The sequence below is a fragment of the Lactuca saligna genome, chromosome 3 (genome assembly GCF_052625555.1).
Source record: "Lactuca saligna cultivar CGN05327 chromosome 3, ASM5262555v1, whole genome shotgun sequence".
NCBI lineage: Eukaryota > Viridiplantae > Streptophyta > Magnoliopsida > Asterales > Asteraceae > Lactuca > Lactuca saligna.
This window is the reverse complement of record NC_136419.1, coordinates 79,067,298-79,083,271: the sequence shown is the minus strand read 5'-3', so window position 1 is coordinate 79,083,271 and position 15,974 is coordinate 79,067,298. Positions and strand designations below refer to the sequence as shown.

The window sequence follows — 15,974 nt, the reverse complement described above, 5'->3', positions numbered from 1 at the left end:
AATCGAACATCATTTTTTCCAATTGTGTTCAAAATTTACAATTTTCTATTTGAAACTGTATAAATATTTTTTTAATACATTTAAACCGTATAAATATGTTTTTTTTTCATTTAAAAACCATAGTTTTGTATAAATACAATTTTTTTTACACTCAAACCATATTTTTATGTATAAATATGTATTAGTTATATAAAAATTGTATTTTATATTAAATATGCAACTTTAAAATGTGTTTGGAGGTTTGGAAGCGTGTAGTTGATCAAAACTCGGATATCAAGTTTGCAATCCATCAAATTTTTACATCTTATTAGAAGCTTATGGTTAGTTTGATTCTCATGATATAACTATTGCTTTGAATGTACGAAAAAAACACCTTGTATTTAAATAAAAATATGGTTTTTAAACGAAAAAAATATGTTTATACGGTTTAAAATGTAATAAAAAATATATTTATACAGTTTCAAATGGAAAATAGACAAAATTGAACAAAATTTGAGAAATGATGTTCGATTGAAACAAAAAAAAGATAGTGTCAAAATTGAAATAAAAAATTAAACTTAGTGTCAAAATCGAAAAAAAAGTGAAAACTTAGTGTTTTTTATGGAAAAAAAAAACAATTTTGACACGTCACCATATATGTCAGCATGTCATGTCATCAAAACTGACACGTCATCATGTCACGTCAGCATGTAATCTGGTTAACCGGTCAAGTGATCAGAATTATAACAAATTGGAAAATACAGTGTCAAAATTGATACAAAAAAACACGGTGTCAAAATCGAATTTCTGTGTAAAAAAAATGTTTTTTGTGCCATTTACCCTTTCTTTTATGCTAAAAACACGTCAAGATTGGTAACTGGTAAGCTTCATTTGTGTTTTGTGATTTATGTTTGTAATTAACAAAAAAGTGAATTACAGAATTATTGTATATGCTTAATTACAGGAACTCATCAGCTCCCTATGTCCAACAATTAACAAGAACGACATTAACTATTTTCAATGTTTTTTTTTTTTTTTTTTTTTTTTTTTTTTTAAAGATGCCACTTTAAATGACATCCAGATTTATTGTTATTTTGGATTTGCAAATGTCACGTATATTTTTAAATGAAAGATGCAGAGTACATATGGGACACCAATGGCATTATTGACTTTCAAGTATACTTCTATACATATAAATTCATTTGTTAGTATTGAAATTAAAACTTCTTTTATTTTTTTAGTCATATAAAGATCTGTTCATATACACAAAGCCCGCATTTAGGCAAGAGATTAGCTACTTACAAGGATGATTTATAAACGAACAATAAAAACGTTTTTTTTGGTCTATTTTCCGGTTTTGCCCGTTGGTTAATACACATTTAAGGTTGAGATTGTTGTTAAAAGACGGTTTGGAACTTTGTACCCATAATCACAGACAACTATACGATGAACTCGGATTGCCAATGTGCTATGACTCATCTTCGCGATACGATTCCAGGATTTGACTGTAGCGGTTTCACTAATAAGAACACCCCCCACCCCCCCCCCCCCCCCCCCCACCATCACCACACCTAAATCCCAAAAAGCTTCAGCGTGTGCCATTTTTAGCAAAATCGTCCAAAATATGGAAGTCGACTTTAACATAACTGTCAGACAGAAAGCAATCTTTGAGTGTTTGCGGGCACCTCACGCTCAGGATTTTCTGCTAACTAACCCTATTGATGGTCTTGGCCACCATATGTCTCATGTGGAGTACCGAACTATCATTCGTTACCACCTCATGATTCTCATATTCCCAATTGACAAGATATGTTCAGTTTGCCGCAATGCATGTTTGTATACCTTTGGAAAACACGCAGTTCATTGTAGAGAGCTCCCTGGTTTCAAGTACAGACATGATGTGGTTCAGAATGTTCTCTTTGATGCTTGTCAGTGTGCTGGTATTTCTATGAAGAAAGAAGTGTCGGTGAATTTTTTGATCGACCCACAGAATGGAAAGTCCACACTTAGACCGGCTGACATTTTGGTCTTTGGATGAATAGGAGGAAAGCATGTGTGCGTGGATCTTACTGGGGTCTCTCCTCTCGTAAGTTTGGGGAGAGGGGGTTTCACAACTGGGCATGCCACTTTGAAAGTCGTTGCGTGCAAAGTGGTAAAGCACGAGAATGCATGTATAGAAAATCAACATGTCTTTGTACCTTTTGCATTCGATACATTTAGTTTTCTCGCAGCAGAAGAGGTGGAACTCCTCAATAGAGTCCAACAGGTCATGCATTCTAATGTCATATCTCCTAGATCCACAAATGTTGTTTTCAAAAAAATTGGTTTTGCCATCCCATAAAGGGTTAGCGGTGCAGCTTGTTGCCCGTTTGCCTTCAATCGATATGTATTAAACCTACCAATCATACTCAAAATATCATGATGGAAATCCGGTAAACATGCGTTTTGGTCCTTTTATTAAACGTAATAATATATTGCTAAGTACATTGATATTTCGTATCAAAAATGAAAAATGGGATGTTATTTCTATAGTTTCTATAACTCTTTCCATTATACAAATTTTTACAAATCTGTCACGCCCTGATTTTTTTCATTTATACAAAAAGGATAAATCGGTAATTTTCAAAGATGGTATGGAATTTTGAACCCATAATGACAGCTAATTATATTTTTGAACAGGGGATATCGGTAAAAGGGCATCTTCGTCCTTTTATGTCAGTTATATCATTTTACTTGTTTTAAAACAAGCATTAAAATAAATAAAAGTATGCTGCTAAATGTGACAATCGTCAAATTCTGGTCAAGTCAAAGTCAAATAAAGTCAACAAGTCAAACTGGTCAACTCAATTAACCGGGGTACATTAGGGTTTACGTTATGTAATCACTATACAATTCACTATTCTAATGAGAAAACATCATTTGGAAAATTCGTATGTTTGAATTTCCTTAGCCTTAATAATGCTAAACAATGAACCAAAGCGATAAAACACTATTGCACACTCATCGGGAGTGTGTAGGACACTAAAACATGGCTTAACGGGGTTTACGGACCTTGCGTTGTGAAGCCGGACACTCAAAAATATCACAAGCGAAACCTCTCTCAATCGTTTTCACTCTATCTCACTCTATTTCAAATCTCTCCCAAATCTCTCTCAAAAGTTCCCGTAACTTTTTGAAATCATTCGGGTCATCCGACCCTTAACCGGGTTAAAAACGGCTTGAAACAGGGTAAAAATGAGTAAAATAGGCTTAAGGACCCGAAACCCCTCTTAAAGGGGTGAACCTTCTTAGGGCCGAAGGTCCTCTTAGGGATCAAGACTGCTGAGAACCGAAGCTCCAGGCCCGAACCCGAAGCCTCAGGACCGAACCTGAAGCCTCAGGATCGAACCCGAAGCCTTCGGGTCCGAACCTCGCATGAACCGAAGGTCCTCTCAGACCGAGCCCTACCTTCGCCTTCGCCCCTCTGACCCTCGCAGCTTCGGCTTCCCTTCCCGATTTTCGACTACGACTTCATTTTAAGGCTGTTTTTCATCATTTTAACGCGGGATTTTCACCCAAAACTTTATTTTTACATAGTAAGACCCATATCCCTTAATTAATCACGTTTTTGGGATAAAATCTTATCCAAGAAGAGTGGGTGAAGTACAAGAGGTGGAGTGTTGACTTTTCTTTAGTTTATGATACAAGCAACCACCCATACCCACTCTATGACCAACCCACACCCTCCCCACCATCCTTAGTCATGTCAATGTCCTTTCTCATCATTTCCAACAATTTCCCACGTTCTTAGAGATGGAACATCCATCCTCTCTCCTCATATTTCATTCATTCTCTCATTTTTCTCCAAGAATCACACTCCAAATTCTCTCATCTTTCTCTCTAAATTTCGAGAACTTCAAGGCATACTCCAAGGCTTCCCTCCTTCATTTGAATCTTGAATCTTCAAGGCAATCTTCTTACTACACTCCTCTTCCTCAACATCCATCCACAGAAATCACACAAGGTGAGTTCATACCCCTATCTTTTCATGTTTTCTTAAGTTTTAAGAGGGGGGGGGGGGGGGGAGAATACAAGTTAAAACACCAATAACACAACTAAACTCTAAACTTTTCCAACAGCTTTCATCGGAAAGTTTGAACTCCAATCACGCACTGTTTTGGACAACTTAAACATTTTAGTTTTCAAAAATATATTAGGTGCAAGTAGTTCAATTTCTTAGCTTTAAAATGGCTACTTTCACATTTCCAGAAGATTTTTCTACAATTTATGATGATTTTTACAAAACTGTCTATCATTTCAAGAACCAATCCGGACCAGTCTGTGATTATGGACTAATTCACCCAAGTTGGAAGTTACTAAAAATCATGATAAAATTTATGAACAAACTAGACTTATTTTCCAAACTCTCAGAAATTTACAGATTTTGATTTGGACCTTTGATGATTATTCTACAAATTTTCTAAGAATAGTAACAGAAAACGTTAACAACAGAAAAATGATATCAATTTCATTTCACCTTGTAACATGTTGAACAAGGTGTATATCTTCACGCGATGATATGTTATTACCATATATGTCATTTTGTCTTGTTGTATAGACATACATCATAAAACAAATGGATTTTTTACTATATTAAGTGTGGTGAAATAATAAATTGTCATAAACAAAGTTTACTAGAAGGGATTTCACTATCACCACCACTTTTGATAAGCTATAATATGCATAGTTCATGTTCACTACCACTATCGCTATTTGATGAACTGTGATATGTATAGTTTATGTTCACCATCACCATCACATTTGATAAGCTATAATATGCATAATTCATGTTCACTACCACTATTACTATTCGACAAACTATGATATATATATATATATATATATATATATATATATATATATATAGTTTATGTTCACAACCACTACTACTATTCCATGCACTACACCAGGATTTGGTTTCGGTCTTTGGTTTTAAGACTACATTCTATCTAGAATTGTTAGTTTTCAGCTATAATTTCTAAGTGTATATGCTAGAGTTATATAGAATTTAGTCGTGATCGATTTAGAATTGGTGGGTCCGCTTTATTTCATATTCCTTGTTTGGTTGTGGATCTAGGACAGAACCATTACATTCAACGATTTATTTAACTTTGATTTTATATAACTTATAGACACTTGGAGATTATGGAAGGAAATTATTGGGAATTCTAGGAGGCACAATTTTCATAACACGGAAACTTACAACTCACTTTTCAAGGAAAATATTAGATTTTTCTGGAATCTCTTTTACCGCTTTTACAAGGAAAACAGTTTATTTCTCAAATAAAACTCTTATGAACTCACCAACCTTTGTGTTGACACTTTTTCAAACAACTTGTATTCTCAGGAAATCACTAAACAGGTATTCAACTGCTTTCGAGGACGGGATGTTAAGGTGTTACATTCAAAACTTATTTTCTCATCATGATGTAATTGATTTTGAAACATGTAAACTTACTCTATGATGTAACTCTTTCAATTATATTGATAATGATTGTTTTTGCTTTCTTCACTATTATACTTGTTGTTATGATACTATACATGAAATCATCCACCCGAACGTTTCCGCCGTTTTGGTTTGGGGGTGTGACACTAGATATGTATCCATTTAATACTTACATGTTTTAAAAACTTTTTTAACCCATTTGGCAGCCAACTTTAATTTGATATGGAAAAAATTTCGAAATGGGTATTTTCAATTTAACACTTTCACTTTGCACTTGAATTGGTTCTTTTAGGTTTGTGTCCTTTAATGATATCAATATACTTATTTAAAGTAGGAGGCTAATGTTGACAAATACATAAAACTATAATGCCTTTTTAATCAATTTCAAGTTATTATAAATAGCATTGTACATCCATTTTATATATATATATATATATATATATATATATATATATATATATATATATATATATATATATATATATATATATATATTTTATTTTAATTTTTATTTGAGCTTTTTGAAATAACACTAAACTTATTTAAGTAGTGCAACATTTACATACTTTTTTACCGTTAATAGCGTATCTACCGTTGTTTCAAACTATCGTATAAGGGAAAAATGATACACTCAATTGTTTTGTTATTAACATATAAATGTAGGAATAATATTGTACTTTTATTTATGTTGCAAGCGAATAATCTACCAAATTATATTTTTATAAAAACATTGTACTTTCATATTTGTGTGCTACTCTTTATGAGTGCTTTGTTGTGTTCTATGTGTGTGTCTGTTTATGGAAATATAAATGAATATGTTTTTGTTATTATCTATGTTATTTTATTTTTGTCATATTTTCCCACCAGAAAACATATAAAACCCGGAATGACGAGCGTGTATGAGTGCATATAAAACCCTTCCTTCTAAGGCTATTATGAGATAGTGATAAGTATAGTTCTATTATTGGTATAATAGTAAAAGTATATGCTACAATAGATATAATCGATATAATAATGTAAGCAACTTTAATAGTAGGAATGGCAACGGGGCAGGGTATGGTTTCCCAAACCCCGCCAATATCTTTCGGATATCTTATCGGGGCGTCCCGTTGGGTTCGGGTTTTCCCTTCAGGTTTCGGGTATCTTATCGGGTTTACAACAATTGCTAACGAAATCTTTATTTCGTTTTAGGGTAACCCGATGTCTTACAAAAAATACGTGTTCTAACCTCCCTTTTAAATTAAAAATATGATGAATCACTTTAATAAAATTAACTCGACGTTATATTAAATATTATTTGATTTAATTTTAGTGTAATACGTTAAAATAGAAAAAATGATCATTCACACCGGATTTTTAATAATTAAAAAGATTGTTCAAAGTAAGTATTTTATCTTTGAATGCATGCAATTAATATATATATATATATATATATATATATATATATATATATATATATATATATATATATATATATATATATATATAATCGGGACGGGTCGAATCGGGGCTAGGATAACCCACTTCCTGCCCCGAACCCGATAAAACAACCCGATAACGACCCGTTATCCGACTTGAAATAATCGGGTTTCGGGTTTTTTTTTTTGCTTTAATAGATGTTAAAATGTAAATAATTAATTTTATCATGAATGTTGCAAGTTTCTAGACACGGATGACTATGAGTGGCATACTAGCACTAAATATGGTATTTTGTTTACTTCGTTATCAACCAAACAACAATCTATAGAAACATTAACAAGAAATTATTTTACATTTCCAATTTTTTGTACTTTTTAATCATATATATATATATAATCGGGACGGATCGGATGGGGGCTAGGATAACCTACTGCCTGCCCCGAACCCGATAAAAAAACCCGACAACGACCCGTTACCCGACCCGAAATAATCGGGTTTCGGGTTTTTTTTATCATCCCTATTTAATAGATGCTAAAATGTAAATAATTAATTTGATCATGAATGTTGCAAGTTTCTAGACACGGATGACCATGAGTGGCATACTAGCAAAATATATATATATATATATATATATATATATATATATATATATATATATATATATATATATATATATATATATATATATATATATATATATATATATATATATATATATATATATATATATATATATAATATGAAAACTAAATTTTATTCAATTATATATAACATGAATTGTGGGGAGGCTTATCTACAGTCCCTTTTTTGGTTTTCTTATTTTTACCACGATACTTTCTTCAATTTTCCTTTCTTGGCCACCAAAATTTTCCGTTTTTAGACTTTTTGCCACCTTATTTTGATTTCTTGACGTATGCCGCCTTATTTTCAAACGTTGACGGTTTTAGTCAATAATCGGCTCAGTGATACGTGTTTCATTATGCTACTCCACCCTTTTTTTTGTCCAATGAAATTCTTCCACAAATCGCTCATTGGTTTCTGTTCAGCTCCACATAAGGAGTATTGCTTTGGTCGTCGGTATCTTCACCGCTCTTAAGTCGGCTAAACTACCTCTTATCTCACGTCTACCGTCGCCAGAGGAAAGGATCAATTGCGATGGTTTAGCCGGCAGTTTCCCCATTTTTATTCTAGGCTCCCCCTTCTCGCCTCTCAGTTGTCATGCTTCAGACTACAGTGCATATGAAGAAGGGAAGAGAAACGTTGTTGTCGACCTCGATTCACCGTCGTTCTTCAAACGAAACCACCATCACCACCGCCTGCCATGAGGGATCAGATCTTGTGTTTATAGTAACAGGAATTGGAGGTGGGGCATAATTAGGAGCTGCTCCAGTTGTGCCCAGACAACAAAAAGGAGGATATTTGATTACTGGTGTTGTTGTATGACTTGTGGCTCCCGGCTTTCCTGTTAGGAGAGAGGTATATGCCATCATTTAAGTTCATTTCGTTAGTTTCTTTACATTTTGTTGGATAATGATTGGGTTACATTTTATTCACAGTCTGACCAACTTCATTATGGATTTTGTTCAAAATTTAAGGTAACTTACATTGTAGTTCATGTTATCTGTATTTCTCCATTTTTTTTTTCTATTTACTAATTGTTTGGTTAATCTTGGACCAATCGGATAAATAACTAAACCTTTCTATTGCAAGTTTATGTTATCGCTGCTTAGAATTGAACGTCAAGGAGAAGAATCACAATTTAAAAGGTTGTTGGTGATTTGTTAATAGATGTTATGTTCACATGTAGAGTAATTAAGATCTAGGATTGAAGTTGTATCTAATTGTTACCTTGATTCAAGACATTTTGTTTTATTTGCTAAAATTTAACTTTTTCTCATTTTCCTGAATCTTTTGCTAGCTCTATGTTATGTTACAGGTTGAAAACGGCAAACATGCTGCAAACGGATGAAGATACAGGGGAATTAGGGTAATCGAGTTGCTTCATGATTCATGTATGCCATCATGAACACTTTTATTGTGCCCCTTTTCCACAAATATAAATTGCTAAGATATTTAAAAGTATTAATATGATTTTAACACCACATAAATGTTTTCTACTACAGTGTAGGTGACGGAAGCAACATGTTATTTAAAGATTTAGAAGACAATTCTATGATTTCATTTCCATCAACCGTATGTACTTCAAATGTATTCCAATATTATGAATTTCTGTTTCGAAACACGACTCGGCTCCTTGCTAACAATATCCAAATAAACTCCAACCCATGCATAGCATGGGGATACATTTCTAGTTGTCACTAAACGCATAGAAAATATTAATCGGAAAATATATTAACTGAAAATGAATTACATTTCATTTATCACTACATCTACATGCATTAACAAAAACTAATTGTTTAGAATTCCAATTTCTTGGATAGACTCCAATTCTTCCAAATCATTCTTCAAAGTAAGCATCTAGTAAGGGTTGTTTGATATGCATTTATGATAAGTGATTGGTCTGATTTGGTTAGATTTAGACTGTTTGATATCATATTTAGAAGTTTTTGACTTGGTTCTTGGTTCTGACTCCTATAATATGTCTCTTACTCAGTAGGATTCATGGTTGTATCCGACTCAGTCAGACACTATTGACTTAATCAAATCTAACTCAATCAGCAACTATCAAACATCTTTACGAAGCCAAATAGATTAGCAAAGTCCAACTTGAAATCATTTTAGGCAAGAACGGAAGCAAGTATTTTTTTTTTTTTTTTTTTAATGATCTACAACTTTGAGTGTTTTCTTTTCATTGATTCCATCAACTGATTAATATATAAACCTAAATCATACTAGGAAAAAGGTGTCAAACCTTTTTGAATTTTTCAAAATTTTCAATTTCATTGTCGGTCTATAAAAAATATATAATTATTTTATGGAGCATGAACAGGAATTCAGGAAGAATACATCTTTTATTTCAATTTAACCTCATTTCATTGGTTGCATAAGCAAAACCTATATAAGATATACAAACTGTTATTCTGGACACTATTTTGTGAAACATGAACATAACACATGCAAAAGAGCTCCATGATAAATCTCCAATGAAGAGTTTAGTAGATGAAATGCTTCTGATTGACTGAAAAAAGTGTTGAAAGTATATAACATCATTACAAAATTTATAAAATTTCATAATCAAAATAAAGTATGCAACACTTATGAAACATCCCAAACCAAAGAATCAATCAAAAAACCGCACACTAATTAATAAAAATTATATATTTTTAGAACTATATTAGTAGGTTTTCTTCAATGATGTTATTATCCTGAGCTGCTTGAGTAGTAGATATGCATAAGGGCTAAATGCATTAAAAACAATTCACTTTTCAAATTTTTATAGTTGTAGCATATTACTTTCATATATATATATATATATATATATATATATATATATATATATATATATATATATATATATATATATATATATATATATATATATATATATATATATATATATATATATATATATATATATATTTTACAACATTACGCTTTCATATTATTTTTACACTAGGGCGTTGTACTTTGAAAACATATGCCCAATTAATGGGTAGCGTGCTAAACTTTAAACCCGTGACAACACTTGATGAATACTTTTAATGACTAATTAAAATTGTATAAATTCAAAGTTGAAGGACCAATTATTACGATAGAAACTTTAATACCAAAACCAAACTTGTTAAATTTTAATGAATAATTAAAATTGTATAAATTTAAAGTTGAAGGACCAATTATTACAATGGAAACTTTAATACCAAAACCAAACTTGTTAAATTTTAATAAATAATTAAAATTGTATAAATTCAAAGTTGATCATGGTTCTAAAAAGCGCACCATAGCGCGCCTCAAGGCGTGCCTTGGCGCGAGGTGAGGTGTAACCGTTACGAAAAAATTCAAGGCGGGTTTGTGAAGCGTGACACCCAAATAACGTGTCAATACGCGACTTATCGCGTTATGACGCGAGTTTTTTCCAAGGCACGAGTTTTTTTGTTTTTTTTTTCTTTTGTTTTTTTATCGGGGCTAAAATAAATGAGTTTTTGTTAACTTTTTTCTATGAAATATTAATATAACACTTCTAAATACTTCATATATTTGATAAAATTCAATAATTATATGATTTATATCTTTTAATACATATAATATAGTCACGCCATGAAAAACACCAAGGCTTATCATGACTTAACTTTTACCTTGCCGCCAAACCACGCCTTACGTTATTTAGAACTTGAAGTTTAAGGAACAATTATTACAATGGAAACTTTAATACCAAAACCAAACTTGTTAAATTTAATAATTAATTAAAATTGTAAAAATTTAAGGTCGAAGGACCAACTATTACAAAGGAAACATTAATACCAAAACCAAACTTTTTGAACTTTAATGAATAATTAAAATTGTATAAATTCAATGTTGAAGAACCCATTATTACAAAGGAAACATTAATACCAAAACCAAACCAATTAAATTTTAATAAATAGCATACCACTTATTTCATGTTTTACTATTTACCAACAATATTTTTAGTGTACCAAATAGTGTTAGGTTGAAGCAACTTCACACCAAACTTGATGCAAAAAAATAGGATTTGGTGTTAAATTGTAAATGCCCTAATTTGAAAAACAATTGTCATTTTTCTAGAATCCAAACAAGAAAAGGTTATCAAATCCATAGATTAACTTAGTTTATAGAAACTAGTACATAAACTTTATGTCTACATAAATCTAATTTTTTGAAATAAAACTAAAACTCTAGACATTTTAGCAAATTCCATAGCATAAGTCTAGAAAAACAAACATATTTAGACTCCAAGGGGTCTCTTCGCTTCTTCTTGAAGTGAGTACTCTTTCTTCATTTGCTCCAAAACATTGTCATTCGTGCTTCAACAAAATCAACCATAATTCAATTGATCATTTCAATGGCCATAAAATTAAGATCCAATTGCAGAAAAAGGAAACGACTTTAAAGGGTTTGAAGAATGAACTTACAATTCATGAAGACAGTTATTCAGTTCTTTAGCTTGTTTACGACATGCCCATACAACAGAAAATGTTCTTCCTGAAGCACACTCGGCATATTTCGCAGTGTAATAATCACATTCCTTTAGTGCTTTTGCCTTCATTTTGCTTCGTAAAGCTGTAGACAATGAACAAGAAAGCATAGCTTAAAGAGAAATACAGAAAACTCAGATCGATTTATTGAATTGTGGAGATGATTTTGTAATGTTTGTTCTTAATTTGACAGAGATTCATATTAATTTGGAAAATGTTCGTCGGTTTGGTGGAATAGAGGGAGACGATTGAAGATTATACGTGATGAAGCGAATGAACCCTAATTTTGTTCCTAAATAGCTGCTTGATGTGTGAATTTGACTAATTTAGTGGAAAATGTCATCGCGGGTTAAGAAATCATGATACTCAAATTCGTAAAAACGCTTAGGATTCTTACATAAACCCGATAACATTCTATATATAAATCGGGAACAATTTGGAGATAATCTTTAGTAATAGCAACAATCGTGATTAGAATTGGAAAGTGGTGGTGGTTTAGGGTTTATACCTTCTTCGACTTTCTTCTTCACGTGATTCTCTCTTGCTTCTTGGACGAAACCCATTTGTGTTAAGGAAGATCTAAAGAGAGGCTTCTAAAATCCCCTAATTGAATTGCTTCGTTCTTGATCAAGAAACGCTTCTCCAATTGGGGTTTTAGGGTGTGTTTTGCACGTGATATTGTTGTCCCATTTCAAGTTCTAAAATTATCGGATTTGAATTTGACAAAATTGCAAAAATAATCCCTATGATATGTATTTTTTGGGTTTTAGTTCAAATCCCGATTTTTTTTAGTTTCACGGTGCTTTTGGCTATGTTTATACGTAAAATGGGTCCATCGTAAAATTAAAATGATTGTAATGCTCTTCTGATATATCTTTTATGTTTTTTCTATTTAATTTAAATAAAAAATAATTAATTAATTTGGGTCTCTCTCTATCTCTATCTCTCTCTCGGAATTCTTCCTACACAACATTCAAGTGGCTAACTACACGCACTAAAAACCCTCAAATGAATTCAATTTTTCTTGATCATAAATACTTAAATGATTCACAGCTTCAATAAACACACATAATAAATGATTAATCTGATAAAAAAACAGATGAATTTGTTTTCACTTTATTTCAAATGCAATCATAGACCTTTGAATTCAAGATTATAAACCGAAAAGAAACTAAAAACCCGGATGAACCCAAACCATCGAGAAATCGACCAGATAACAAACCAAGATAAATTTAAGCTTTAACTACAACCTGCCACATCAAATCCATCGCAAAAACTAAAATTAATCCAAATTGCTAAACACTTGACCGAAATATCAATCCCGAAAAAAACCAGATGAAATCAAATTTCAAGAACAGTTGCCCAGATCGAGAACTTGGTCATATAACTAAACCCAGATGAAATCATTTTCCAATAACAACTCACAACATCAAATTCGTATTCAAGGACATACGAGGCAGGAGTATACGATTTGCATCAGGTTAAGATGCAAGAAAGTTAAACTAAGAACATAGGCATGTTTATGTAAAGATATTTGAACCCTTCTTGAACCTGATGTGTATGCCGACTGGCACAAGGATACCCCAAAAAAAAAGATATTTGTAGGTTTCTATAAAGAAGATGATGATAAGATGCAGGAGTATACGATTTGCATAAGGTTATTTGTAGCTTTCAAATTTGTGTTCAAGGACATACGAGGCAGGAGTATACGATTTGCATCAGGTTAGGATGCAAGAAAGTTAAACTAAGAACATCGGCATGTTTATGTAAAGATATTTGAACCCTTCTTGAACCTGATGTGTATGCCGACTGGCACAAGGATACCCCAAAAAAAGATATTTGTAGGTTTCTATAAAGAAGATGATGATAAAGGGAGAATAATTTAATGATCAATGTAATAGGGAAAAACTTGTCTGATACATAGAAGCGCACTTAAGGACCACATCTTTAATCGCACTTACCTTTGAACTTCGATTAATCAGTATATCAAGGAGAAATCATGAAGGGGAGGAATCATCTCACTATAGATAAAAGATGGTTTGAACCCAAACTAGATGGTAAGTTGGGTTGAACCTCACCTTCAACCTCTAATAACCACCGGTATTCGAACGCCCAAAACCACCATCAATCCTTCACAACTACTACTACCATCTACCTTGAACCAACGAGCCAGAAACTATGAACCCCCTTTCACATGTGTATTTTGTACGTTTAGAGAGAGAGAGAGAGAGAGAGAGAGAGATAGAGAGAGATAGATAGAGAGAAAGAGCGAGAGAGAGAGAGAGAGAGAGAGAGAGAGAGAGAGAGAGAGAGAGAGAGAGAGAGAGAGAGAGAGAGAGAGAGAGAGAGAGAGAGAAAGAGAAGATTGGCCCTTCTTAGTTTACTAATTTTTAAAAATAAATATATTAGTATTAGATTTAAAAAGTAATGAAAGAAAAATGACAAATAAATAACCTAAGGGTATTACAGTAATTTCACTATTCGGAGGGATCAAAAACGCAATGAAACTACCTCAAAAGAACCATGAATCCCAAAAAGTAGGGGTTTGGACTAAAATCCAAAAGAAAATGCATAGCACACGGACCATTTTTACAATTTTGTCTTTATTATATAAGTCATGTTCAGGTTAGTATACAATTTTGCAAGTTAACTTGTAAATCCGATTATTTTATTAGTTCAAAAAAATGAAAAAAAAAAATTATTAAATAAGGGAGAAAGAGTATAGACTCATAAGCAAGATTCTAAAAAGCTTCTCATGGCTCCGCCATGGCACGTTATGGCTCTAAGACTTCTACATGCCGTCAAGCTTTACTAAAATGCCGTCTTAACTCATTTATGTGTATAAAAATGAATAATAGTTGAAAATAGATATAAAAATATTAATTATATATAAAATTGTCGACCTAATGTCACACCTTACAAACGACGTGACTCGTCAAGGCTTGGAAAAGCTTGGCACTTGACATTGTCGCTAAATCATGTCTTACGTTATTTAGAACCTTGTTAATAAGTAAATATATGTTATTTAGACTTCTTACTTATAGCCTACGAACCCAAATAATTAAATGAGTTATACGGGTTGAGTCTGAGTTTTGTTTTTCCGAGTTAGGTTTACCAAGGCGACACAAAGATTTATATGAATCGTGTTCTGGTTGAGTTTTCTTACCCACTAACCCGATTATTTTATTAGGTTAAAAAAAGAATTATTAAGTAAAGGAGAAAAAGTAAAGACTAATAAGTAAATGTATAGTATTTAGATTTCTTACCAGTAACTCACAAACCCATATAATTAAATTTTATCCGATTTCAGGAAAACTCAACCCGAACACAAAGAAGGTTTTCTACATATCATCCGAACACAAAACGGATTGTCATCCTAAATTACCGGATATCCGGATTTGGTGTACACCTCTAATCATTATAAATTGTAAATGGATAAGAGACTACTTTACAACAAAATGAAAACAAAAATTGATAAATTTACAATAAAAGTTCTTTTATATACCAAAATTCAAAGACAAAACTGCAGAAATAGTCCATGTGGTTTGCTGAAAATTGACACTTTGGTTCAAAAATGTTTGGACTAGCACCACAGGTCAAAGTTTTCATTTTCTTGTGAGTTTGACCAAATTTACTTTAAACTTTTTTGTAATGACGATTTTACCCTTGTTTTTTTTTTTTCAGTTTTTTTTTATTTATTTAAATATTTTTATGATTAAAAGAAAAATATAAGAAAAATACTTATCTCTCTCTCTCTCTCTCTCTCTCTCTCTCGTCAATGAACATAAAATCAAAACCCTTTGTTCTGGCTTGACTGCCCTACCACTATCGAAGAAGTCTTCAGTGAAGATGTGCAAACACCCCCGCAATAAAACCTTCGCCAAAACAACCACCTATAACCTCCGCCAAACACCACATGTAACCTCCAACTTTATTCTTATAACATCACCTTCATCTCCTTATTATCCCACCAAGAACGC

The 15,974-nt window shown here is 32.2% G+C and overlaps 2 protein-coding genes and 1 long non-coding RNA gene across 3 annotated transcripts; 2 read left to right on the top strand and 1 right to left on the bottom strand.

Annotated features, from left to right (window-relative positions):
* The first annotated feature begins 1,603 nt into the window (after positions 1-1,603).
* LOC145035711 (uncharacterized) lies at positions 1,604-2,017 on the top strand. Its single transcript, XM_078984219.1, has one exon. It carries the CDS (start codon positions 1,604-1,606, stop codon positions 2,015-2,017), a length of 414 nt encoding a protein of 137 aa, XP_078840345.1.
* A 5,886-nt stretch (positions 2,018-7,903) lies between these two features.
* Positions 7,904-9,192, top strand: LOC145033808 (uncharacterized). The gene is made up of 4 exons (XR_013677718.1): positions 7,904-8,359; positions 8,440-8,478; positions 8,802-8,895; positions 9,007-9,192. It is a non-coding gene; the product is annotated as an uncharacterized LOC145033808 (long non-coding RNA).
* A 2,410-nt stretch (positions 9,193-11,602) lies between these two features.
* Positions 11,603-12,670, bottom strand: LOC145033806 (Cytochrome c oxidase biogenesis protein Cmc1-like protein). The gene is made up of 3 exons (XM_078982333.1): positions 12,503-12,670; positions 11,932-12,079; positions 11,603-11,823 (listed from the first exon to the last, which is right to left on the bottom strand). Exons 1-3 carry the CDS (start codon positions 12,555-12,557, stop codon positions 11,745-11,747), a joined length of 282 nt encoding a protein of 93 aa, XP_078838459.1. The 5' UTR covers positions 12,558-12,670; the 3' UTR covers positions 11,603-11,744.
* Positions 12,671-15,974: the final 3,304 nt, after the last annotated feature.